Source organism: Mastigoproctus giganteus, chromosome 7 (genome assembly GCF_048544385.1).
Source record: "Mastigoproctus giganteus isolate SK-2022 chromosome 7, ASM4854438v1, whole genome shotgun sequence".
Taxonomy (NCBI): domain Eukaryota; kingdom Metazoa; phylum Arthropoda; class Arachnida; order Uropygi; family Thelyphonidae; genus Mastigoproctus; species Mastigoproctus giganteus.
The window spans coordinates 185604401-185631200 of NC_143581.1; the positions used below are offsets into that span (position 1 = coordinate 185604401).

Here is a 26800-nt window from a genome sequence, read left to right on the forward strand (position 1 = left end):
TTTGCATTTTACTGTGATCCAAGCCCAAGGCGGGAATCAAACCCGCGACCTTTTGGTTGCCAGGCAGGCACTTTACCTACCTGGCTAGCCCGGTCGGCAAATTGGCCTTAGCAAACTTCCCTAAATAGACCTTCAGTCTTTGATGGGATTCACATTCAAACCCAGGTCTCTTGATATAAATGACAAATGGCAAACTGCTCTACTATCATGGAGGATGTGTCAAAAACAAAGAAATACAAAAACTTTCCAATGGTTGACAATTCATCCTCATGACTACTCTTGAGCTTCCAATACTCCAACCAGATCAGTGTTTCTCAAATGGTGTTGTGTACCCTTAAACTTAGGGGTAAATTTAAAAAAGTCTAAGTGTATATAACAACATAAGTGAAGTCTTGAGAAAACTGAATTTTTGTTTTAGTTTAATAGAGCTTGATTATTTTTATACTTTTAAAAAACACTCAAATAAGGTTTGTGCAGTAATAATGAAAAACTTTCCTTATACTTTGTGATAAGTTTTCAGTGTTTAAAACTGCATATCAGAATTTTATCAATTAAGCAAGCAGCAGTTTTAAAATAGATGGAGTAACTTTTGAGATCTTGAGTAATAGTGTACTGAAGATGCAAGGCACAGGACTTAACGAACCTGTGTCTTTATGTTCTAGAAGAAAATAAAATGTAAATATAAAAAACTAAATAACAAAGCTCTCACTGAACTCTTTCCATTTTCATCAACCTATTTTTATGAGAGGCAAGTTTTTCTGCTATGGAAGAATTAAAAACAAAATTAAGAAATTTGTGTCCTCAGAAAAAGATTTATTTATGGCTTTATACAGCTTAAAACCCAGGTTTTAAATTTCGATTTAACCCAAACTAGCTCAAATTCTATATTACGCTAAAATTGTTTGTTGTAATTTTATTGACCTCTGTTCATTTATGTTTGGGTTAACCCTGTAGCTGGCACATCCCTAAAAGTCACACTGACTGGTGCATTTGAGTCTTCCATAACACCATGGAAATGCCCGGAATAAAGGCAATCAATAATTTAAAATTGGATACTTCTTAATGTATTCGTTACCTTGAACAGTGGTGATGTAAGATGAAATAATATATAATTTTTTAATTATTAATTTTTTTATAAGTTAACATCAAACAAAAATAATCAAAATAGCCAGCAGATATTTTCATAAACATATAAATGCACAAAGAGATATCTTGTAGAATATCTTTTAACCCTATATGGCAAAACATATTGTTAAAAGTTTTAAAATAATTTTTAAATTAAAAGTTTAAGAACAAAACTAAGAATAAAAATGTGAAGATAAAAGTTGTTTTATTTTAAAAAATTTAAATAATTTGAGAGCCAGATTTGCTCACAATACTTACCTCTGCTTGATTGAATTTTTGCTATTAAGCACATAATATATGTGAATTACATAAAAAATAAAAGCCAACAATAAATCTGCAATTGACAATCTTGGATACTGATGTAATAATAAAGGTTTACTATTCACTATTCTATTCTATTTTTTTTTTTTTTTTTTGTATCATGGACAATATAACAACAACTGCATGTGGAAGTGAGGTGCCAATATCCGCAAACCACTAATACTGACAGTACAGGTACAGTATAAGAGGATTTATAAAAATTGGAATAAGAATTCCATTGACACAAACAGTTACAAAAATTTTAAAGTTCATTAACAATAGTAAAAAAGAATCTTATCATCGACCAAAAACGTAATCCAAATTACATTCTGTTTCAATTAGGTAAATTATAATAAAAACTAACAATGCACTTAAAACTGAAACAATGACACCTAAGATATGAAATCAAAAATAAATAAATGCTAACCATCTATGTCCCTCTAGAGGTACTTTTCCCGACCTGTGGTATTAATTTTTATTAAATTCATACTTTTCTCAACAAATGTCTAAGTTCAAAGCTCATTTTATATGAGCAAGCACACTGGTGTATGCAGAATGCAAAATACTCAGATCTAATTTTTTTTTTCGTTTTTCAATCATTTTAGCCATTTTAATTTTGAAAATTAAAATGGCTAAAATTGAAAACTTGAAGCCAAAACTGAATTGAAACTAAAATTGAAAACTTGAAGTTTTCTTTTTTCAGCGTTTCATGTATACTGACACAGCCAATGCTGGGTTAAAATAAAAGATGATCATAATGTGCTTAAACTGTGCTCCTGATTCTTGTCAGAATTCATTAAGTTATAATGCTGTTTTAATCATAAATTAAGTATTGATCACATTGTGATATCATTTGTCACGGCCTGGAATGTGAAATGCCATTTTGTTGACATAACTGATATGGATGATGTTTTATCTGCTGTGTTGAGTTTCTTGCAGACTGACATGGCTGTTCCACGTTACTTCACCAATGCATTTCCACAGTGTCCAGTCATCGTTGCTTGCTATCTCTAACCTATGCTAGTCTCAGTGGACTGCTGTGGATATCAAAGTTACTGTATTTCCCTGCTACACTGTCTTGTAAGGCTATGTTCTTGCTGTGTTTAATTTAACATAATATCCCCAGTGCCATTGTTTGTAACTCTTCCTACAGCACAGTGAAGATAAATGTTTTATAGAAGTGACAAATGTCAATTAACAAATGTAACTTCTGTAATAAACTAAAAAATTATTTATTCCAGAAGTTACATTTGTTGATAAAAACACTCAAATGGTTTTCTCCCAGCATATATTCTAGCTTTCTTTTAACAGGACACGGTTCCTTAAATTTTAAATTTACTATTTCCATCAACTCTGAACTTTTAATTTTTGTGGTTCTACCCACATTCTTTTCTTTTGCCCTATTTACAATGAATTTCATTCACAGTTACTGTCTGTCACTCCAGGTCAAGAATCTCTCCTAATTTCTTTCAGTCCTTTCAAAATTTATCACAGTCTTTCTTAAAAGATGACAGTTATTGTCTGAATTATAAACCTATTTTATATTTGTAGATCAATACCTATATTTAACTTAAATTCATTCATAATTCCCAAATTCTTTCAGATCTTCACCAAGCTTCTCCCCTAAATTTGTTAAATTCTTAATTTTAAGGAATATATCCAAAAGCGTACTTGTTGCTATCAGCCTGGTAGCACAAATTGTATAAATTGTAACATTCAACTGAACCATTTGCTCCATAAATTTTTTTTACCATGAAATCTGACATTTCATTAACATGTTCATATCTAGTAAACAGTGATTAAGTTTATTAGAAAATAGGCCTTGTGCACCGGGTTGCATTATATCATCAAAGTTTCTTGCGATGACCGACTAACTGGTTAAAATAAAAATATAATATATACATAATATAAAACAGAAATAAAATAAAAGTGTTAAAATACAATAAGATAAAAGAGTTAAAAAGTTAAGTGATTACATTTATATTTAAATAACACCTTTGTTTTCTTTAGATTTTGTGGTAAAGTTATGCTCTTTACCAATTTAATTGCTTATGATTCATTATGAACATTATGAAATCTCATTGACAATGGCATAATTTATGTCATTATCTTGTAAAATTTATTCTGCTGAACACCAATTCATATCTTCAACTGATTGGACATTAATTGCTGGACTGGACATTAACTTTAACGGTTAATTCTCTTTTTTTTTCTTTCTTTCTTTGAATATGTAATAATTTCTTTTGTATAATTCTGTTCATTTTGTATATTTTATATCTGCATAATTTTGTATATTTTGCATCTGCATAATTTTGTATATTTTGCATCTGTATAATTCTAAATTTTCTGCATAATTTTTTGTTTCAAACAGTTTGCATAACTATTTTTTTAAGAATGTATAATTTTCTGTATAATTCCTTTTCTTGCAAACAGTTCAGTGGTTAACTATTTCAGTTTATCTATCTCTAAATGGTTCCCCTATGTTTAAAGAAAATTAATTCTAAACAATTTTCCCTTAAAATTGAATTCCTAATTTAACCTTAAATGGTTTCTTTCATGTTTACTTTTGTTTTTCTACCTACAGGCATGTCCTATATCATGACAGCAAAACACAGCAGAGTTGATCTGATGTTTCAGGTGCTGCCACTCATCAGACATATACTTACATACTTATATAGAAGTGTCAAAGAACTGGCAGAAAGTGCAATCTGTTTTTGTGATAGAATACCTGTTATATTCCGCATTAAATGCAGTTTAAATATTCATGTGTGTTTCTACATAACTATACTGCTGTGCCCATACTTCACTCTGCTTGATAGTTATTTATTTTTAGGTGTTATATATACATATATATATAAAAGTTTGTATTAATATATTTAATAAAGTGTTCATATTTTGTGTTTCTCTCTTGTTTTTTTAGGAGCATTAGCAACTAAGGCCATATTGCTCCGGGATATGCGGTGGTCATTCCCTGACCTTTCCACATCCTCCGTATTTGGTGGTGACGGCCTCGAACCCCGGTCTAATCAAGAAGCGTGTGCTACGCACTGCTGCTCCTTCCCACCTGGCTACTGAGGCGCCACATATTTTGTGAAAGTAACACCAAGTGCCAGTAACTAGAAGGGTGAGGATAGTAGAAAAAGAAGCATAGTAGATATGTGAAGGTGAAAGAATGTTAATATCCTAGAAGTTATGATGAATTAAGAAAATTATGGGCTAAATTACTAAGCCAATAGAAGGATCAAGAACTGTAAAGAAAAATTAGTACAGCAAAATACCAATAAAACAAAAATAAAAACAAAGTGGTACAGCTGTCATCAGATATGGGGGGGGAACATATTTAGGTAATGGCCGAATATAGGTAAGGCAAAAGTGCCTGATCTGACTTCAGCTGCAACAAATATTGATATATGATCAGGTGTTAGGGACTACCTTGTCCATACAGTAACAGAAAGTGAAAATTTCATTTTCGTTGATTTTTGGGTATTGACTTTTCTTCTACTACTACTATGGACAAGTAGAGAAATGCAATTCCTGATACGTGGTCAGGTGTAGTCCCTTGATATAATACCTAATCACATATCAATATTTGTTGCAGCTGACATCAGATCAGGCACTTTTGCCTTACTTATATTTGACCATTACTTCTCAACCTACAACCCAAGCACAGTATAAGTACTTGGGTTGGAGGTTGAGAAGACGAAAAAAGATATTTATTGACATTAGACTTGAACTTCTGTAGACTGTAATTTTCAGGAAATATGTATGAAGGAAGGTTGTTCCAGCAAACAGCAGTTGAATGAATAAACAAAGAAAATGAAAAGTTGTTTCTGCGAGTTTGAAGTTGGACGGTAAATGGATGTTGGCTGGTGGCAGCATGTGTTTGGACTGTTTTGAAAGAGAGCGGGAATTATAGAAGTCAATTCAGAACAGTATCCATGGAAGTATTCGTAGAAAAGGCATGCAGCAGAAACAGTACATCTATGAGACAGCGAGTGGAGTGACTCTATTAGAGAGAAGTCATTAATTAAACCTAACTGCTGTCTTCTGAATGGAATCTAGATGCCTGAGAGAGGTTTTGGGGTCACCGCCCCAGATGTGGGAACAATATTCCACGGTAGGGCGGATTTGCGATTTGTGCAGGTGAACAGCTGTTTGGAAGAAAAGTAATGCCAAAAGAGAAAGAGAAAACCAAGTTTTTTAGATGCAGGGGAAGCAATATTTGTAATGTGCTTGTGCCAAGAGAGATTAGAAGTCAGAGTAATCCCCAAAAGAGATATATCATTTTTCCTAGAAATCGGAGTGTCACCAAAGATAAGTATAGGAGCAGAAGAATCCTTTTTGCGAAATATAAGACAAGACTGAGTTTTAGAAGGATTGATATCAACTAAGTTGTTTTTGCCCTACTGAAGAATTACCTGAAGATCCGCATTTAAGGAATTGGTAGCAGATTTTCGAGAAGTTGAAGCTGATTGAGCAGGGCAAGGTTTCTCAAAATGGAAAGTGGAATGCAATGTGCTATCATCGGCAAAACTATGGATAGGATTTCCAGTCAATGGAAGAAGGTCATTAATATACAAGAGGAAAAGAGTGGTGGAAAGAACTAAACCTTTGGGAACACGTGCATTAGTGGAGCAGTTAGAAGAAAATGAAAAATATTTAATGAAAAAACTTTTGAGCCTACAGACCAGTTAAGGCTCCTGGAGTTGATAGAATATACCTATAATCTTAAGGGAGGCGGCAAGCGAGTGCATTGAACCATTGAAGCTAATTATGCGAGCATCACTAGACTCTGGGGAGATTCCCTTGGATTGGAAAAGTGCAAATGTATCTCCCATACATAAGGGTGGCTCTAAAAGTGAAGTTGGAAATTATCGACCTGTCAGTCTGACTTCAGTAGTAGGGAAAATCATGGAGGCAATGATTAAGGGTGGAATTCAGATTCATTTGGATCGAATTGGAATTCTCAAGGATACTCAGAATGGTTTTGTAAAGGGAAAATCATGTTTAACAAATCTGGTTCACTATTTTGAAAGGGTCACTCACGAGCTGGATTTAGGGAATAATTTCGACATTGTTTGTTTAGATTTCAGCAAAGCTTTTGACTCAGTCCCACATGAGCGGTTGCTTTATAAGCTGGAACAGGTTGGAATCACTGGGAAAATCCTTAGATGGATAGAAGGATGGCTTCGGGGCAGGAGGCAGAGGGTTGTGATAAATGGCTATTCCTCAGATTGGGTCGATGTAAGAAGTGGGGTTCCCCAAGGATCAGTATTAGGACCACTGTTGTTTTTAATTTTCATAAACGACATCAATGAGGAGATAGATGACGTGATGTCTAAATTTGCAGATGATGTTAAAATTGGTAGAGTAGTTAATGATCACTGTCAAGCTGAGCTTCTTCAGAGAGACCTAGATAGACTTCAGGAATGGTCAGAAAAATGGCAGCTATGCTTTAACCCAACAAATTGTAAGGTATTAAACCTGGGAAACAGTAATCCCAAAATAACTTATTCACTTGGTGGAGTTCAACTAAACCCAGTACTAGAGGAAAGGGACTTGGGTGTTACAATACGGTCAGACATGAAATTCTCTGAGCATTGTAAACAGGTTGCAAGGAAGGCCCATGGTGTCCTATCGATGATCTATCGAACTTTTGCAAGTAGAGATAGGGACGTGATAATCCCATTATATAAGGCTTATGTTAGACCACACTTGGAATACTGTGTTCAAGTATGGAGACCGCACCTAAAGAAATACATCGAGCTTCTTGAAAGGGTGCAAAGACGGGTAACTCGCCTTGTGAGTTCGGCAAAAGGGCGTCCTTATGAAGAAAGACTCTGAATATGTGGGTTGCAAAGTTTGGAAACTAGACACCTTAGAGGAGATTTGATTGAGGTGTTTAAGGCCCTGAGAGGCATCAGTAAAATGAATGAGGACAAAATTTAAAGATTATAAATGATGCTAGAACTAGGGGACATAAATTCAAGTTACGGGGGGAAGGAAATGTTTAGATTGGACTGCAGGAAGTTTTATTTTAGCCAGCGAGTTATAAATTACTGGAATAAGTTGCCTTCATGGGTGGTAGAGGCCGACAGTTTGGGGAAATTCAAAGGTCATCTGGATAGTACCTTCGGGTAAGGGAAGCACATAGGATGATAGGTTTAATTTCCTTTTTTTTTTTTATTAATTATTATTTTTTTTTTTATCATTATTTTGTTCGGATTTTTTTTTTTTTTTTTGGCTGGTGCACCATGCAGCCATTACTGATACTAAGACAGAGAGCCATCTACCATCACCCTCAGTGAGTGATCAAAGAGAAAAATTTATAATCAATTACAAAAAACAGTTGGCAAACCATAAGATAGAAGCTTGTTTAGAAGTTTGTGCCAAACACGATCGAAAGCCTTTGACATGTCAAAAGCAACTTGTGTTTCACTGAACTTTTCCACTGAATTTGTCCATAAATGGGTAACATAAGCCAGAATATTACCAATGGATTGACACTGACAGTATCCACACTGCGATCGTTGATCAGACAGGTTTCTAGGTAGTTTAAGAGTTGGCAGTTAACTGATTTCTCCATTACTTTAGAAAGAGTAGAAGTAACTGCAATGAGACGATAAATGGATGTGAAGGATTTGTCACCCTTTTTAGGAACTGGCTGGACATGAGCAAATTTCCAAGCAGAAGGAAAAACACCTTTAGAATAAGAAAGTGAAAAAGGTCACAAAGAACAGTGGTAAGTTCAGGAGAGCACAGGTTTTGAGAACAAGTAGAGAAATTGTTGTTTGTTTGGTTTTTTAGGAGCATTAGCAACTAAGGCCATATTGCTCCGGAATATGTGGTGGTCATTCCCTGACCTTTCCGCCTCCTCCGTATTTGGTGGTGACGGGCTCGAACCCCGGTCTAATCAAGAAACGTGTGCTACGCACTGCTGCTCCTTCCCACCTGGCTACGGAGGCGCCAAGTAGAGAAATACCATCTGGACCTGAAGCTTTCTTAGCATAAAGATTCGTCAAAATCCTTTTGACATCCTTTTGATGGAAGACCACAGGAGGCATTGAATGGAGCGTGTTGGGAATGGTGGGAGGTGTTTTACCAAGATCATTAATATATGAGTTGGAAGAAAAATGGGATGCTAGCAGGTCAGCTTTATCCTTGGCTGAAGTAACAACAGAACCATCTGGTTTTGACAGAGGTGGGAGCAGAGATGAGCAAAAGTTGTGGCCAATAGCTTTAGCAAGAGACCAGAATGCTCAGCTACCATTAGAGCAAGAAGCAAGTTTTCTATCTTAGCCTGTTCAAAATCTAGTTTGGACTGATTAATAACTGCTTTACAATTGTTGCGAACCTTGGTGTAAGCAGAAAATGAAACTGAAGAATTGGAAACAAGCCAATTACAATACGCAACATTCTTCTCCTGAACGGCCTTAGCACATTTATTGGAAAACCAAGGTTTAGATAAAGGACGAGATTTTAAAGTGGAGTGTGGAATAAAGGATTCCATTCCTACAAGAATAATTTCACTGACACGATCTGAGCAAATGTTGACATCAGAAGTTTTGAAACAGTAATCTGACCAAGGAAAAGGAGAAAAGGAATCTCACAGGTCATCCCATTTTGCATTTTTGTAATGCCAAACAATACGAGGTTGGGTTGGAAATAGCCATAAGATAAAGGCTCCACTGGAGAAGGGACAATCGCCAAGTTGTGATCCGAGGTGCCTAAAGGATCACCCACTTCTACCATGTACTTAGAAGGGTTGTTTGTGAGAAAAAGATCAAGCATGTTGGCTGTATGGTTAGGATTGCCGGTACTCTTTGTAGATAAATGAACAATCTGTGCAAAGTCATTACTAATTGCAAAAGCCTCAGCATCTCTACCAGCTGGGTCGGTGTGACTAGAAAACGGAAGCCAGCTGGAGTTGTGAACATTAAAATCACAAAGGAAAATTACCTCACTGTTAGGAAGGTTGGACTGGAGAAAGTCAAAGAGCTCCAAGTGATTAGCGGAGTTGTGGGAATAGTAGAGACAACAGATGAATTTGACACAATGAGGTAGAGAGATTTTAAGCCAGAGAAGATCAAAAAGAGGAGATTCCAAATTACCAAGTCTTTGACAGGGAATATTAGAATGGACATATGCACAAGTACCATCTTTGAGGCAAAAGGAATCATACAGCGAATAATTTGGGCAAATGAGATGAGCAGTAGTTGAATCAACCAATAACTGAGATTCTGTCAGAAAAAGTACACGGGGGGTTTGGCAGACTGCAAGTGAAAGTGGACATTGTTGAGATTAGAATTGAAACCACGTATATTTGTGAAATGAACTAGGCAGTGTTTGGGAGGTTTAGATCTTTTTGCAGATAAGCTTATTCTATTAGTTTGACAATTCATGGTGTATTCAATAATAATAAAAAGTGGGGGGGGCATGCTGTATGAAGTAATTAAATTTTTGGATATGGCGTACGCATGGTAAAAATATACCCAGATCCTTGACATAACGTGGCCTCGACAATGCCCCCCCCCTACATACACACTACTCGGACTCCCTCCAGTCACTATCTGGCAGAGTAGCAGTAGCAGGATTATACACTAATTGATCCGGAAGCCTCCTAAAGAGTTACCAATAGGTTTGGTCCGGTGTACTAAATAGCGGCCAGCCTGCGAGTGTCATTTTAGAGCTGTACCCTCAAAATATAAGGAAGATTGGATCTCGCCATGATGTTCATCATAACCTCAAAAGTCATCAATCATACTGCATGATGGAAGAGATAGGGAAGGGTTGAGCGGAACTTAGCTCTGGACACTAAACATGGGTTCCACCGCTTCAAGCCTCCAATAAGCAAAGTGGTGGTATTGCACCTTTTGATGAGAGTCATCTACCACCTCGAACTGCCTGGTAACATAGAGAGGCGTCATTCCTCCATGTGGTTTGGGTGCCACACCTCGACCCCTGCTTACGTTGGTTCACACCTGGGTGGTCACCCACAGTGTGCTTGTGCATGGAGGTTATACCCAGGATTACTAACAGTCCCACCATTTTGAAGGTGCAAGCAGAGGATCTGGCTGTCACAGACTGTCCGGACTTCGCCAAAACTGGGCCCACTTGACTTGACTTGAATGTCACCCGAATATCAGTTCCATCAGCGTTTTAGACTCTTAGATAGGAAGTACAGCTTGTCTGGCATATCTGAGAGAATGTCTGTGACAACCTCAAGGACCAAATATACAAATATATACAAAACAAAAAAAAAAAGGGCATTTCTCTCTTTTAGCACAATCACTTATTCAGAATGTTTTAACTGTTGTGAAATTTTACCTTGGCTGCAAACCAAGTGAACAGTGACTTACTTATGTGCTCAAATCAATTTTTCCAGCACATAAGTCACTATTTACAGCAGAGTCTAACTATGGAAGCTGACTGAATGGAAAAGAAATTATAGACAACTATATATGCTAAACTAAATAAAGTGGAACCAAAAAATATCTGTGTATACCAATTTGTAGGATATTTGAAGTAGATCAATCAAACGTCCAGCAAATTGGTGCATGTGTATTTTTTCCCATGGTTAATCACTTCTGAAGTTAAGAATCAATTATCATAAAGACTCTGTACACAAATTTCATAGACGTCTAATTTTTCAGATTGGTAGCTTGTGAAAGTAGTACAGTAAAGGATGGAACCACTGAAGAAGCCATTATCTATGATACGTGTGATTTACATGTTCATCTAAAATAGATTCAAAATTTATTGAAAGTCGAGTGCTTCATTTAAATTCACAACATATATAGCTTTTTTGTAGTGTCCCAAAGGGTAGTAACTAAACCACCTAAAAAAAAAAGTACATAACACAACGCAAAATTTTTTGTAGGTTGTAGCAATTAATTTGTTTCTAACAAATTTGTAGTTACACGTGAAACCCATTATAACGTGATGCTCTGGATCGAAAGAATCACATCGAAATATAAGCAGGATCACACTAGAAAATTTTGGCCATTTTTTGGCATTCAAACTTGGTTTGTACTATCACCCTTTTTTTGTCACCTTTTTTGTGCAATAATTGCAATACTATGCCTAAGAAAAATCACACAAAGAATAATAATGAAAATAATATGCAATTACATTGTTTCAATCTTTTATTGATGCACTGTAGAATAAAGTATTTTAAAAAACACCAATATGCATGTTGTTAAATATACATAAACACACCTTTTGTCATAAAAACAAAACAATACTAACCAAAACTGCTTTTCCACATGGTTGTACTGACTACGTTTGTGTTTTGAAATTTGGAAGAAAAAGGAAAATATAATGCACTCCTTGTTCTTTCAACTAAGTAGACATTAGTGAACAAACTTTTCACATTTTAGTTGTTATTTTCAAGTCTATCATTAAAAAAAAAAAAAAAAAAAAAAAAAATCAAGGGTTGACTGTTTCATTACACATCTTTGCTTCTTTTTAACAATTTCAATAAGGCATTTTAACTGTAAAATTGAAAGGGAATCTGCCTTTTCTGTTTCAAGAAATTTAAGTCTAGTTTGCAAAAAAAACAGAGTGCCTCTGCGATCTTAAGTGGTGGCTCTGGCTCCTCATCTTCAGTTGCATCTGGATCACGACTTTCGCCAGTAACATTTTCAATTATTTCAGGGTCAGCCGTGCTCATAGGCAAGACATTTGTTGTCCCCATCCACCCAACATTCTATTATGGCCCTTCTCTCTATTGAAGAGCTGTGCCAGTACTCACTCGGCATTGGCCCTGTCATCTTCTCTCAGGCCTTCATTAGCGTACCTTTCCAAGAACTGGTCAGCAGCAGTGACATCTTCCTCTATAAAGTTCTCAGTCATTATCTGCATCACTGTCACTGGCTACTTGGAAGTTATCCAGATGAGACTTGCACCCAATATGTTTCTCCAACATTTTGATATGCACCTTTTTGTCACAGTTCCTCACACCTCACCACCAATGTAAAAAACTTCCTTTAAGTCCAGCTTCTTTACAAATGAGGTAACAGAATTCTCACTTTGATGTGTTTTTCGGTAAATAGCTAACTCAGATTTTACCATTTCTACTTATTAGATTATCGGCAGGAAGATCGACAGGGCAGTTATCCAGCAGCAAGAGAGCTTTGGTTATCCAGTCTTTGTTGCCTTAAGTGTTTACATGCATCAGGTACAAATTGCTTATAAAACCAGTTTTCAAAAATACTGTAAGTCATCCATGCATTTTTGCTAAAGTCATAGGCAAATGGCATAGAGACCATATTCACACAATAGAAGCACCGTGGCGATTTAAACTTTCTTACGCAAAGTGGCTTTAGTTTGCGATTTCCAGTTTGATTTACACAGAAAAGTATGATCACTCTACCTTTCATTTGCTTGAAGCCTTGTGTTCTTTGAGCGTCGTTCTTTCAAGCCAAAGTGAAATTGGGTAACATTTTATAACAAAGTCCTGTCTTGTCATTGTTACATACTTGTTCTGCAGCATAGCCACCTTCAATTATTTTCTGAAGCTGGGCAGGGTAAGAGCATGCAGCTTCATCGTTGGTTGAATGTATCTCACCTGATATATAAAAGTTTTGATTATTCCATGCCACTTTTTAAAAAGTGTTAGCCATCCATTACTTGCAGTGAATGCTGTGGACTCATTTCCATGAAGATCATTGCGGAATTTTTTTAGCTTGGGTTTGCAGATGGGGTCCAGACAGAGGTGTGCCTTCAGATTGTTCTTGAATAAACCACTGAAACACAGCTTTATCCAATTTTGTCATTTTCATTGCAGTCCATCACTTGCTTCCATAGGTTTGGCTGAATCACGAAGCTTCTCTTCTTCTTTCTTCCATCCACGCACTGTAAATTCATTCACTCCAAGGTCTCTAGCCACTTGTTTGCTGGACTCTGCACTTGATTCTGTTGTGAGCAGCAATTTTTTCTTCTATAGTAAATTTCTTCCTTTTTTTTGCAGTTTCAGACATTTCTTTAAATTTATACTGTATTTTAAAAATACAACTTACAATTTGAGAAACAAGAAAAATTGACAGTTAGCAATTGAACTTGTGGGAGGGGTGTTTTCCGCACGAAAACCCTACTTATTTCCCTCATATTTGCATATCTTTGCCTAACTAATTTGTACAGACCCAATCACTATGTTATTTGTTAAACTTATTCTTCTCATATGTTACTAACACCAACTTTGTTTTCCTTACCATGGAATCTTTTCATCTCGTACTATTGATTATGCTACTTTTGAACTATGCCGAGCCACCATTCCCAAAAATGGCTAAATGCCGCATTTTAAGTGGCGGTATGATAGAGAGATTAAATTGATGTTAACTACCTCATTGAGCACCCTTTAAATCCACAGTTTTTCTACTTTACTACGTCTGCTGTTCCGACAGGTCTACTCCCACTAATTGAAATATTTATGAAACGTTTTCTTTGGTTGTAAAATTGTTTTATTTTCGCATACTATTTTTGTCCAGAGAAATAGGTATTTTCAAGACTGTCTTGCAAACTTTTTAAAATATACTGTACTTCAAACACTTTGCAGTAAAGTTGCAAATCATTTATTTATCATAAATGTCCTTTATCAAGTTTTTCTGTTCTTAAGGAAATCAAAGAATATGTATCACAGATTTGCATTAAACTGAAAATATCGGCACATGTTCATAAGGAATTCAAAATGTTGATGTTCGATGACTAAAAACATGTTTCAACTGACTAAAAATGGGAGCCAGGCTTGCATCACGTTATAAGTGGAATCATGTTTTAACAGGCTTCAGCTGTAGTTTGCAAAGTAAATTTGTTAGAAACTAAGTCCCCACGATGAAAACGAAAACTTAAACTTTTCATTTCAAGTTTCGTATCGACTATATTAATAAATATAGGTTAATTTTAAGAGACTTTCATGATTTAACTTATTCTATTTTATTAATTTTTTTAAATGCATCATTATTCATTATTTGGCCTTTTATTATTTTGGCTTTAAGTATTGACCCCAAATTGAAGCATGCTATCACAATAGATTTATATACTGTCTCATATGCATCACAGATAACAAGAATAGACAGATTCAATTTCAATGTCAAATTTCATATATTCAATTCAATTTCAAACTCAAGTGGCTTGAGACCTTGGAGTGAATGAATCTACAGTGGGTGGATGGAAGAAAGAAGAGGAGAAACTTCATGATGCAGCCAAGTCTATAGAAACAAGTGATGGACTGCAATGAAAACGCCTGTGGCAACCTGAAGACAAACAACTGGATAAAGCTGTGTTTCAGTGTGGTTTGTTCAAGAATTAGGTAACTTTTTCTAAGCTGCCTGTTTTCTCTGATAGTGTACATGAATTTTGGTTGAATTACTGGTTACCATTGTTTTCCTGTGACAGCATTATCAAGTTTTGATCATTATTAAGGTAGAAATTTTTGTAGATTTTCTAAGATGAAAAGTATGAGGTTATTTATTTATTATTATTTTTTTTTTGGTAATTTCTGTCATTCAAATATGAAAACCATTGATGCTCTGGTTCAGTGAACTTTTGGAGCGAAGTACAGCTATTGTTGGATTATGGACATTATCACCCACACAGTCAATATCTATCTTACAAAAATATATATTTAATGGTTTTCCTTTTCATTTTATTGGTTTATAATATTTTTTATATATATTGTGTTTCAAATTTCTTAGGTATTTTAATAATGAAATTTATACCAAAAAAAAGCTGTTTATGTGATTTTCCATATTAAATAGTTTAAATTAATTTTGATACTTAATTAATAGAGCTTCTTAATCTACTGTTATTTGAAACTTGACTTAGAGAATAATAGCAAAGCTTAACTGATGGTATTCACCTCAAATAATCCGCTTAGTTGTAGGTGCTTAAGGAAAAGTTGTGAAAATTCAATTAAGTTGCATAGAAAGGGAATTTAAAAATAGAGTAGGGATTATTAAAAACCTGTAATTAAAATTTACCCAAAGGAAGAAGAAGTGCACCACCTCATCCCCTGGTTGTCCTATAAATTGCTGAAACTATGAAGAACTAATAAATGAAGCCAATAGTAACAACAGATGGCTTTCGTAATAGCATCTTCGGTTGGCAATAATAAGAGAGAAAAGGGATTGTATATTTAAAGAAATCCTACGTTCCCATGATGCATTTCAGGACACGTGTGGGAACTTGACATGTGCAAGGTTCCAGATGGGTGAAAGGTTTGTATTCAAAATGCTAAACTTGGTATTATGGCAACACCATTCTATGACAAGTGCTTCACGTTGGAAAATTTTATAACTTGACTTTAATTTTATAATTGTGATAGCTGAGTCAATTAGGTGGTTGTGGGTAGGTACATGCTGCATCATCAGCGTAATGCATATAAAGCTTAATACCCAAAGGGAAAGCTTTATATGCATTATGCTGACGATGTGTTATTAATAGGAGAAAAGTCCACTATTGTGGACTTTTCTCCTACTCATCACCCACTCAGTATTAAAAGTCCGTTCTTTACAACCAGGTCTACGACACTATTAAATACAGTTCTTTATACGATGATTTGGCTACAGAATTACAATATCTTACAAAAAAGTTCACAGCTAAAAAATATGCTTTACAACTGATTTGACACCCAATTTCTGTTGCAGAAAATAAGATCAACAATGCACATAATCACAACACCAACCAGAACAACAAACAAAACATACGTATCGTCCTCCCCTATCACTATCTACTCGCCAGACAGCTTTGTCTGGAGAGTAGACAGTAGTGTTCATCAACACAGACATAACATTAATATTTTCATTATACAACAAACTGGGGACTATGTTTAACACATACAAAGAAACACACGAATATCCAATATGTGACATTAACAACATCGTTTACTTGATTACCAACACACGTGCATATTATCACTATAACAGCTTTAAGACCAATCAAGCTGGCACCGAACTCACGCAGCATGTACATTCCCACAACCACCTAATTGACTCAGCTATCACAATTATAAAATTAAAGTCAAGTTATAAAATTTTCCAACATGAAGCACTTGTCATAGAATGGTGTTGCCATAACACCAAGTTTAACGTTTTTAATACGAAACTCCCAACAAATCTTTCACCCATCTGGAACCTTGAACATGTCAAGTTCTCATGTGTCCTGAAATGCATCATGGGAATGTAGGATTTTTTTAAATATACAATCCCTTTTCTCTCTTATTATTGCCAACCAAAGATGTTATTACGAAAGTCATCCGTTATTACTATTGGCTTCATTTATTAGTTCTTCATCAGTTTCAACAATTGACAGGACAACCAGGGAATGAGGTGGTGCACTTCTTCCTTTGGGCAAATTTTAATTGCAGGTTTTTAATAACCCCTACTCTATTTTTAAATTCCATTTCTATGCAACTTAATTGAATTTCGACAACTTTGTCCTAAATACCATACAACTAAGCAGATTATTTGAGGTGAGTACCATCAGTTAAGCTTTGCTATTATTCTCATTAATTTTGATTTGATACAAATATGGATCACATATCCACACAAAACACACACAAACACAACACATATATATAAACAATATATACACAAAGTCATACCGCAAGGTACACCATGGCATATGCCGAAAATGAAGCATGGCCAGAAGGAAATGAAAGCCTGAAAAATCAATAGTAAATGTTATACAATAACATACTCTCTTGTATATTTATATAAACAATGGCCATTTGAAATGTTCATGTTCTGAGTATGAAAGGACACAGTAGTAAAGTGTTAAAATTTCTATACTTAATGTATAACACTTCAAATAGTAACCCACCAAGTTTCGTGTAGTTTTGATAATTTTATTTTAATTACAGGTCTTGAAGTAAAAAAAGTCATTTGAATGAGGAAAGATCGACTGCACAGTCATCCAATATTTGGGGGAAAAAGGGACTAATGCCAAAGACATTCATAAAGATTTGGTTACAACACTGGGGAAGGATGCCCATTCCTATTCCATGGTTAAGAAGTGGACAGCAGAATTTAAACAAAGAAGGGAGAGCCTGGAAGATGACCCATGCTGTTAAAGGTCTGCAATATCCATCACTCCAGAAGTTGTTGATAGAGTGTGTGGTCTGGTGATGATTGATTGACAAGTGACAGTTTGGTACATTGCCAGATTCTTGGGCAGCTAACCTGTATGTGTGTACCATGTAATAACAGAGGTTCTCACTATGAAAAAGGTATCAGCACAATGAATCCCAAAGTTGTTGACAGCAGATCAAAAAAATACAAGAGTTGTCAAGTCAAGTGAACTTTTGCATTGTTTTCAAGCAGATTCAAACAGTGGAAACAGCTATTTCCCCCCCCCTTCCAAAGAAAATAAAGTCTATTCCTTTTGCTGGCAAGATGGTGGCACTGAGTTTTTGGGATGCTAATGGAAATTGCTAGTAGATTACCTTCAGAAATGCCAAACAACAACAAGGACATATTATGCAGGCCTTATGAAGCATCTGTGTGAAAACATCACAGACAAATGTCAAGGAAACTCAGAAAAGGAGTTTTGTTCCACCAGGACAACACACCTGCTCACAAGTCTGTCATTGTCATGGCTGCACTGCATGAATGCAGCTTTGAAATATTAGACCATCCTATTCATCAGATCTAGCACCATTGAACTTTCACTTATTTGTTATTTGTTTGTTATTTGGATTTTAGGAGCATTAGCAACTAAGGCCATATTGCTCCGGGATATGCGGTGGTCATTCCCTGACCTTTCCGCATCCTCCGTATTTGGTGGTGACGGGTTCGAACCCCGGTCTAATCAAGAAGCATGTGCTACGCACTGCTGCTCCTTCCCACCTGGCTACGGAGGCGCCTGAACTTTCACTTATTTCCTAATTTGAAAAAATACCTGGCTGGCATCCATTTCCCACCGACAGTGACATCACTGCTGCAGTGGATGCAGTCCAAGAGGAAAACTTTCTTTGCAGCTGAAATTAACACACTGCAGTATCAGTGGCAAGTGTATTGACTCAAAAGGGGGCTATGTTGAAAAGTAACATGTTACTAGACTCAAAAAATAAATCATTCACACTCAGAGCACAAACTTTTGAAACGTCCCTCATACAATCAGATATATACGACTATTTCTAAATGAATTAAAATTAAGACCATAAATTAGGATAAAAACTTAACTGAACATCATATTCAAATATATTAAATAATTGATATTTGCAGGTGTCTTCTTTGTGCAGTACAGCTTTTTAACATTTGCAGTCTCGAGAATGAATGTTTCTCTGCAAGTTTATGTTTCATTTTGAGTGTATACACAAATTTTTCTCTATGTAGCTATGTTATAGAGGTGTGGATGAGATTGTCATTAACAATGCAATTAAATTCTTATTTTAACATCTAAATCATATGGTATAATATAATATACTGCATTTTTGCAAGAATTGCCCTTCATCACCTGATGAAGGGCAATTCCTTTATGTCAGTTAGCAATTGTTGGAAAGAGTACCTCACTGACTGCATAACAAATAAAGAAACTTCTAGATGAAATCAAACCAGCTAAGCCCTGTGTCTAATTATAACAATAGTTGCATTCTTAAAAATTTTGTAAAGCGAGAGTGCAAATTAAACATGAATTTCCCATAAGAAATAAAGTAAATGGGAGAGAGGAATGCGTGCCATCACAATAACTTGATCAATAATATTTTCAATTTTATACTTTATTATGACTGCACTTTGCATAAAGTGTTATATTATTTGCCTATTTATGTTTAACATACATAAAATCATTTTTAAAGAAAGGAAACAATGATGAAGGTAGAAACAAAAACAAAACAAAAAAATAATTAATATGTATAATGGTTTACTTAACCAATAAAAAATTTCAGCACCTTTAATTACTGCTTGAAGGAGGGGGGGGGGAACAATTTTAATATGTTTGGATGTTTGCACGAAAGGAGCAAGTTCAGGAGCATTATCCAACACTAATAAAACCTTGAAATACATATTTTTGGCCTTGCTGTATTCCTTAAGTTCATTGTGCAACTGTTCAATAAACTATTAAATAAACATCAGTCCTGAAATCTAAACCGTTTTTAGCGATCATCATAATAAACAGGAAGAGATGATCTAAGAAAGCACTTTCGTGCCTTTAGGTTTTCCCCCATGATATTTCACAAGAGAATTCAACTTTTTGCTTTCTTTTTTATTTCCAACTAACATCACTGTCAAATGATAATTTGTTGCCTTAAATCCAGGTACTTTTTATCACTCAAGATATCTATTCTTCTAGGCATCCTCCCCAAAAAAAAAAAAAATAATAATAAATAAATAAAAAATAATAATAATAAAAAAAAATGGGAATTTCAGGCACAAGGGCTACTTAGGCCATTACTGCACCTACTGGAGAAAGCTGTAGCCAGTAATGGTAGACTGTTGGAACAAACTTATATCTGATGTTATGGAAGTGGATGGCTTAAATAAATTCAAAGAACTAACACACTGTTAGAGGGTGAGGAATAAATGATATGGAAAGTGTTGTTGTTGTCATTGGTTTTTTTTTTTTTTTTTTTTTTTAAATGATGCTGTATAAGCTTGCTTGCTGCTTCCTTGTATCATTTGCCATTATTAATACAGATGTGCAACCCATCCTCCTACCACAACTATATAATTTTTTTTAGTTTCATAGTGAGTTAAATGGGGGTTTTATTTTATTTTATTTCATTTTATTTATTTCTTTATATAAAACATATTCAGTGTTTTATATTTACTTCTTTATAATAAGCATGGCTGTTACATATATTACTTGTTAATTTTTATTGATCACGAACATTTGCCTTTATTTCCATAAGAAAGGCAATATCTAACTCCTTTTTTCGATAAAGCTTTGGTCATAATAGCTAAGGCAATTTCCAATGACCAGAGATCATATACCATACTAAAACTTATTGTGTGAATTTTTTTAAAATAAAAATGTACAGATTTTAAATTATAGTACCCAATACTATTATTATTTTAAAATCAAACCCCTCAAACAATTTACTGATACTAATGGTATTTGAGACTGTAACAACAGTAGCTTTAGTTACAACAAAGCTGACACACTTTACAGAGGAATATCTTTGCAATATTTAGATCCAGATGCTAAAATTTTTTCAGAAAGACTAGAAAGCATATTCCTGAAGAAGTTATGGTCAAACCACAACTGTCACCATATATTTCATATATCACTTAGTTATACCTGCTGATCAGGTATAACTAAGTGGAATAATTTCTGCTAAGTACTAAAAATTATGAAATTAACAGTAATATAATGAGCTTACCAGTAAATTACAAAATGACCAATTACCAAATGCTGTCTAATTACTATTGATACAGACCACAAGTTAGAGGAACACATGCAATGCTTGTGTTTATAAATAAATTTCTTTAGATTTAATGTGTCAAGTGTAACAGAACTATGGGAAAGGTTGGCAGCCATCTTTGTTTCACATATTAAGTCAAGTTTCATCAGTTTTTGCATATAAATTATTTTGTTTGATATTTATGCCCACATCTGAAAATTAAAATTAATTATACATATAAAATAAACAATTAAAATTATTTTTAATGAAAAATTGTTGTTGCTATAGTGATTATGTTAAAACCACTGCAGATATATCATTTTATATCTTATTTCAAAAAAAAAAAATGGAAAGCATGGATATACACAGACATTATGAGATCAAAATATCTGTGTATATCCCCCCCCCCAACCAAAACTTGAGTTAACAATCTACTTCAAATAAAAGTTTACAATACAGAAGAGAAGGGGATTGTGGTATCCTCAGAAGAGGAGAGTGACATGTTTCTATTTTTATCAGTTATTCAAATTATAATGACTCATTTAGAACACACAAGTTTATAATCAAATCTAAACCAGAGTTACGATACTTATGAGGGATTATGGGATGTTCCAATGGAGGTATTTTTTATTTTGATTTGCTCTTGAAACAAGATGGCCACAAATTATAAGTTCCATACGTTTAGGACTCTTGTGAAATTTTGCATAAGCATTACATAAGAGAATTTCTAACATGAGCCTTGGTCCATACTAGCTGAAAGAAGGAATCTCTGTAGTAGTGATGAAGGGCGCCTAAAAAGGAGAGGTGCAAGAATTTTTTTTAGTAGTTTTAGATTGTTTCCATTATAGTTTCGACTTTTGCTGATGATGCTAAGAGAACTACACATTTTATCAGGAGTCGCTAAGTGGATTTTTATTTATTGATTCAACGTTCAAATCTTGTCACCATTGTTTTAGTATTGATATAGCAGATACTAGAGGTTTCTACAGAGCTTTGTAGCAGAGTAATCAGTATCAGAAAAGGCTTATAAACTATAATTTATAGCACTACATACAAGTTTTAATAACTTAACTTTATTACTTAGTCTTTAACATACAACATTAATATTCGTAGAGATTTTAGTATCAGTGATTTGGCATAGATATAGTATCACAAATAGGTCGCTAGTGAGTTTGAATCACATAGGTTGGCAATAAAAAAAAAAAAGTAAAGTGCAGTCATTATCAACCCACTGCAGGATGGAAGCCTCCTCAACAATTCATGTTGAGGGAAATGGACCATAATCTACCACGCTGGTCCAGTGCGGGTTGGCAGGTCGATCATATTCAGCAGTCAGGGGCTTGAACCCCAGTCTACTCAAAGAGAGTGTGCTACTCCACTCCCGCACCTGCCCACTTGACTACGGAGGCAATAGATAAAATTAAATTTATTATCTATTATAACGATTTTGAATTTATAAGCGTAATGTTATAGTGTAATACACATAACTTAAACATGATTGGAGATATGGAATTTATGTAATATAATCTTGGTAGGAAATAAATATACTGTAAGCTCGATAGAGAAATATATATTTCTATATTGAGTCAGACCCCTCTATAATGAACTTCCATATAGCAAATTTTTCTATTTAGCAAATTTTTTTTTTGATTTCCCCTATTACATTGAAAATAGTTTCTGTATAACAAAGAAAATTTCCATATAATGAACTGATTTTGAGAGACCTGAGTACACATTGTTCACACCTCTCACCTTTAGGCAACAGAGCTGATGCTGTAGAAAGCACAAATTAAGAGCTAAAAGGATTAAGAATTAATCCCCTTAGCTTTTAAGAGCTAAAGCATTCCACAATTTAGTGGTGCCCATAAAACCTATACAACTGCCTTTAATGTACCAAGAAGTCGCGCTAGTCAACTGCCATCTATGTGTCCACAGCCATTAAGGCATATTCCCGACGTGGACATTGGCTCTGGTCAACCTGTTTTCTACTGTAAGCACCCTATTAGAGAATTAGGGGAAAGTTATTTTCCTTTATTCCAGAAATTCATCTGTTGTTTTGCAGAAATGAGTCACTTTCACTAAATTTCATCTGTCTCTGTTTACATGGCAGGTAAAAGTGACCCCGAAATCAGTTTTGTTTTGGCTGCTGTTTTGTTTTCCTCGTAGACATTTTAAGGTAGGTAACCTTAAAATGTCTACGAGGAAATCCTTGAGTGTAGTGTGAAAAAGTGGAAGTGCTTAACAGCGTAGATCGAGGCTTTAAAAAAAAAAAAAAAAAAAAGAAATTACTTTAAAATTTCATATCCCTGCCAGTAGTGTGTCAACTATTCAGAAAAACCATGTTTTGATTTTCAAACTGTTTGAGGAAATGGGACCCAGTCATAACTGTGCAAAATTATGCCTGTATGAAGATGTAGATGAAGCAGTTTTTAAGTGGGTTAAGTAATTTTGAAACTTACAAGTATGAAGCTTGTTTTCTTCCATCTGAATACCTCGTCTAAACTGCAACCAATGGGCCAAGGCATTATCAAGAAAATACCAAAGGCACATCTGAAAAAAATTATACTGAGAATATAAACTACCCACCTATAGATCCTGTTACAGATTTGTAGATGTGCATACCAGAGTTGGTGAAAGTGTAGAGTCAAGATGTGTCAGAAACAATGATTAAGAATTGTTTCAAACAAGCAGGTTTTGCTAGAAAGCTAATTAACAGCAATGAGAGGAATGAACTACTACAAGATACTGAGCAAGAGGCCTGATCAGTGGAGAAATTGTTCTTGACAAATTTTTAGCAGTTGATAATCATGTCATAATAGCTGAATATCAGAGTGACTTCAACATTTTGGAGAGTATTCAAAGGACTAGTGACAACATCGACAATGAGTTGGATGAAAATGAGGGCAACGAAGGCAATATTAAACCTTCCAAACACAAAATGTTGGCAGCATTTTAAACTCTGCTTAGAGGCCTTCAGTGTGAAGAAAATGTGCCAGAAAATATATTTGAGTGTTTAAACAAATGAACATTTTTATGAATAGTGTACAGCAAAATCCAGTGTACAACAAAAAATTAACCAAGTATTTTGTGAAATAATTCTTAAGTGTACTAATATATTGTGTGCATAATGTAGGTAATCATTTCTTATATGTATGCATTTCGATAATTGTAGATTTCTTAAAAAACCATTTATAATTGACTTAATATGATAGCTTAATTTATTATGGTACTCACCTTTTTTTATAATCTGCAATTGATGTTTGAAGTTTGACACTTCTACTTCCTTGCACATATTTTAACTTCTGTTTTAAACCCCAACTTACTTACTTCCAATTTAAATTAAAATTATCATCCACCCTATTCAAACATCAATTGCAGATCATAAAATAAGGTGAGTACCATATAATAAATTAAGCTATGCTATCATATTATGTATGCATTAATAAACTGTTTTAAAATGTCAGAAAATTTCTTCATTCCCACTTATTTCCCATCTTTTACTATATTTCTGAATGTTGAAAAGGTCATATTTCTTTATAATGAAATTTAAACTAATTTTTTCAAGAGAATGATCAATTTCATTATATATATTCAATAATGACTATATTCAATAATGTAAACTTCAGAGCATAACCAGTGCATAGTGTTATTAGTCCATCAGGACATAAGTTTAGTGTAGTATCTTTAATTATATTGAATGAGAACCAAAATCATGCCTCAGACCAGAGCAGCAAAGCAAAAGGCTCAAGGTAGTGGGAGTGCTGTGGCTTGGGACAGAACTGAGTGGGGATGGTTGTCTTCTGAATCATAGCCTTTCGAAATGTACTGCTTGTTTGATGTTTTTGAAGCTATCATCAATGGAACACGATATTGCCAAAGGGGGGTGTATTCGTGTGTGTGCTCAATGTAAAGAGTTTAAGGATGTTAGGGTTCCAACTCAGCATTGTTATGGTAAATACATGGGCTGTGTTTGGGTAACTAAGAGTAAGAACAAGTGCATGTATACTTGCATGTACACCAATGCTGGTCAAATTGTTGTGATATCAGACACGTGGTATCACACAGATATAAGAAATGCAGAATTTGCATTGGGGAGTGCAATGTGTATAGAAAGGATAAAGTATTCAAAGCATTTTTGATTTTCAGGCAGTCTCTAGGTTTCCCTTATACACCAGTTTCATCTGTAAGGTATATGCCAAAGTCTGTGGTATATGAGAGTGTGGGTGTGTGATTCTGTTGAATGCTGAGTGCCAGCATCTGCCGACTTTGTGGCCGGGGGACACCTGGTCCCTAGCCCCCTGATCCCCATCCCTTGTCAAAAGGAGGCGCACTGAACACAAGATTCTTATTGGAGCTTCCAGGGATTACCTGAAAACTCCAAGGGTACTTTTGAGAACCGAAACAGGAATAAGTGGGAAAAGTAGGGGAGAAAGGGAGGGGAGGGGAAGGGGAAAAGAGGATAGAAATTTGAGAAGGAAGAGACTTCTCCGGAAAATGAAAATTAAGTGCTTAGGAAAGGTAACAGTAAAGAGGACGACCAGCAAACTAACCCGATTAAACAAACCTTGTATTAACCTAGTATTCATAACAAAATTTATGTTATGGATAAATTTTGTTATGAACACCCATCTACACCAAGTATGTTAAACCACGAATAACATACAATAGGAAATTCTTTTCTATTTCAAGGCATTTAAAATAGTAGCTAAACAGTTAAGAATCTTATACAAAAACACCATAATAACTATAGTCAAAAGTGAAAGTATATACAATTTAATTAGTAACGAGAAGAGGTGAATGGAGAAAACCAACACAACTGTCATTGACCATTATGACAAAATATATACATCAAGTATTTAAATAATTAAGACATCTACTCAGAGAGGTGTCAAGTTATGATCATGCACCCTGCTATTACAGTGGCAGAGATTTGTTGTTTGTTGTTGTTTTGGTTTTTTAGGAGCATTAGCAACTAAGGCCATATTGCTCCGGGATATGCAGTGGTCAATCCCTGACCTTTCCACATCCTCTGTATTTGGTGGTGACTGGCTCGAACCCCAGTCTAATCAAGAAGCGTGTGTTACGCACTGCTGCTCCTTCCCACCTGGCTACGGAGGCGCCTGCAGTGGCAGAGATATGTCTTATAAAGGTCTTAATAAAACATTAAAATAGCTATATAGTAGCACTCTGTGATCGCAGTGGTAGACGTGACATCTTTGAAAAAACTTTTAGTTAAAATTTTCACCCATCAGTACAAGCAATTGGTAGTACAACTACACTCAGTATCAGTTCTTATTTTAGATAGTATACAGTCACTTTCTGTTAACTTCAATGATAGGTCAAGTACAACTCTATTCGATATAAGTCCCAAACAAAAACTACAAATCAAACCAGGCAAGGCAAGGTAAGGAAGGCACATGCTGAAGACTACAATGGGAATAGAGTATAATTAGTCACAGTCCATTAAAACACCATGCATTAGAAGCTGATGGAATAATATCACTCAAACGCAGTCCTTGAGAGACAAACCAACAATAACTTAGACATCAAGCAGATTTCAAGACGATGTAGTAGAGATCAGTACCACTGAGCATCCTTTAGCAATGCTAAACAAGCACAAATCAATATATTTGTGTTTCTGAACCATAAGATACAACACTGGATCTTACAAGTATATAATCTGATGTTAACTTGAGTTACCAAGTATTGCACTACCCTGAATAAGTAAAGCTTCACTAATAGAGAAGACTATTAGTATTTGTTCTCAGTGAGCACCACCACCCAGACGGACGGCCATTTCAAAGCTAGTTGGCTTTTCATCGGTGGGTGCCTTTCACACTACAATCGTAGTTTTTCTTTAAGAGCTGTCTATGGTGTATCAACACCAATATTATACAGGTATAAAATCTTAAAATATTATGCGTTGTGGCATTTAGTTTATTTAAATAAATACGTTAAATAAGGAAATCAAGAATGCTACCGAGTGGTCATGTTAGATAAACATAGCGCATGACCACGCTTAAAGTGAAGCTTACT

General features: G+C 34.9%; 1 protein-coding gene across 2 annotated transcripts in view; it reads right to left on the bottom strand.

The window, feature by feature from the left end:
• Positions 1-26800, bottom strand: part of LOC150083395 (putative phosphatidate phosphatase) — a 105532-nt gene that overhangs the window by 33117 nt on the left and 45615 nt on the right. For both annotated transcript variants that reach the window (XM_090377239.1, XM_090377238.1), the window contains exon 4: positions 17027-17084. In XM_090377239.1, coding sequence (XP_090233365.1) covers positions 17027-17084 — 58 coding nt within the window. The remainder of the gene's footprint in view (positions 1-17026; positions 17085-26800) is intronic.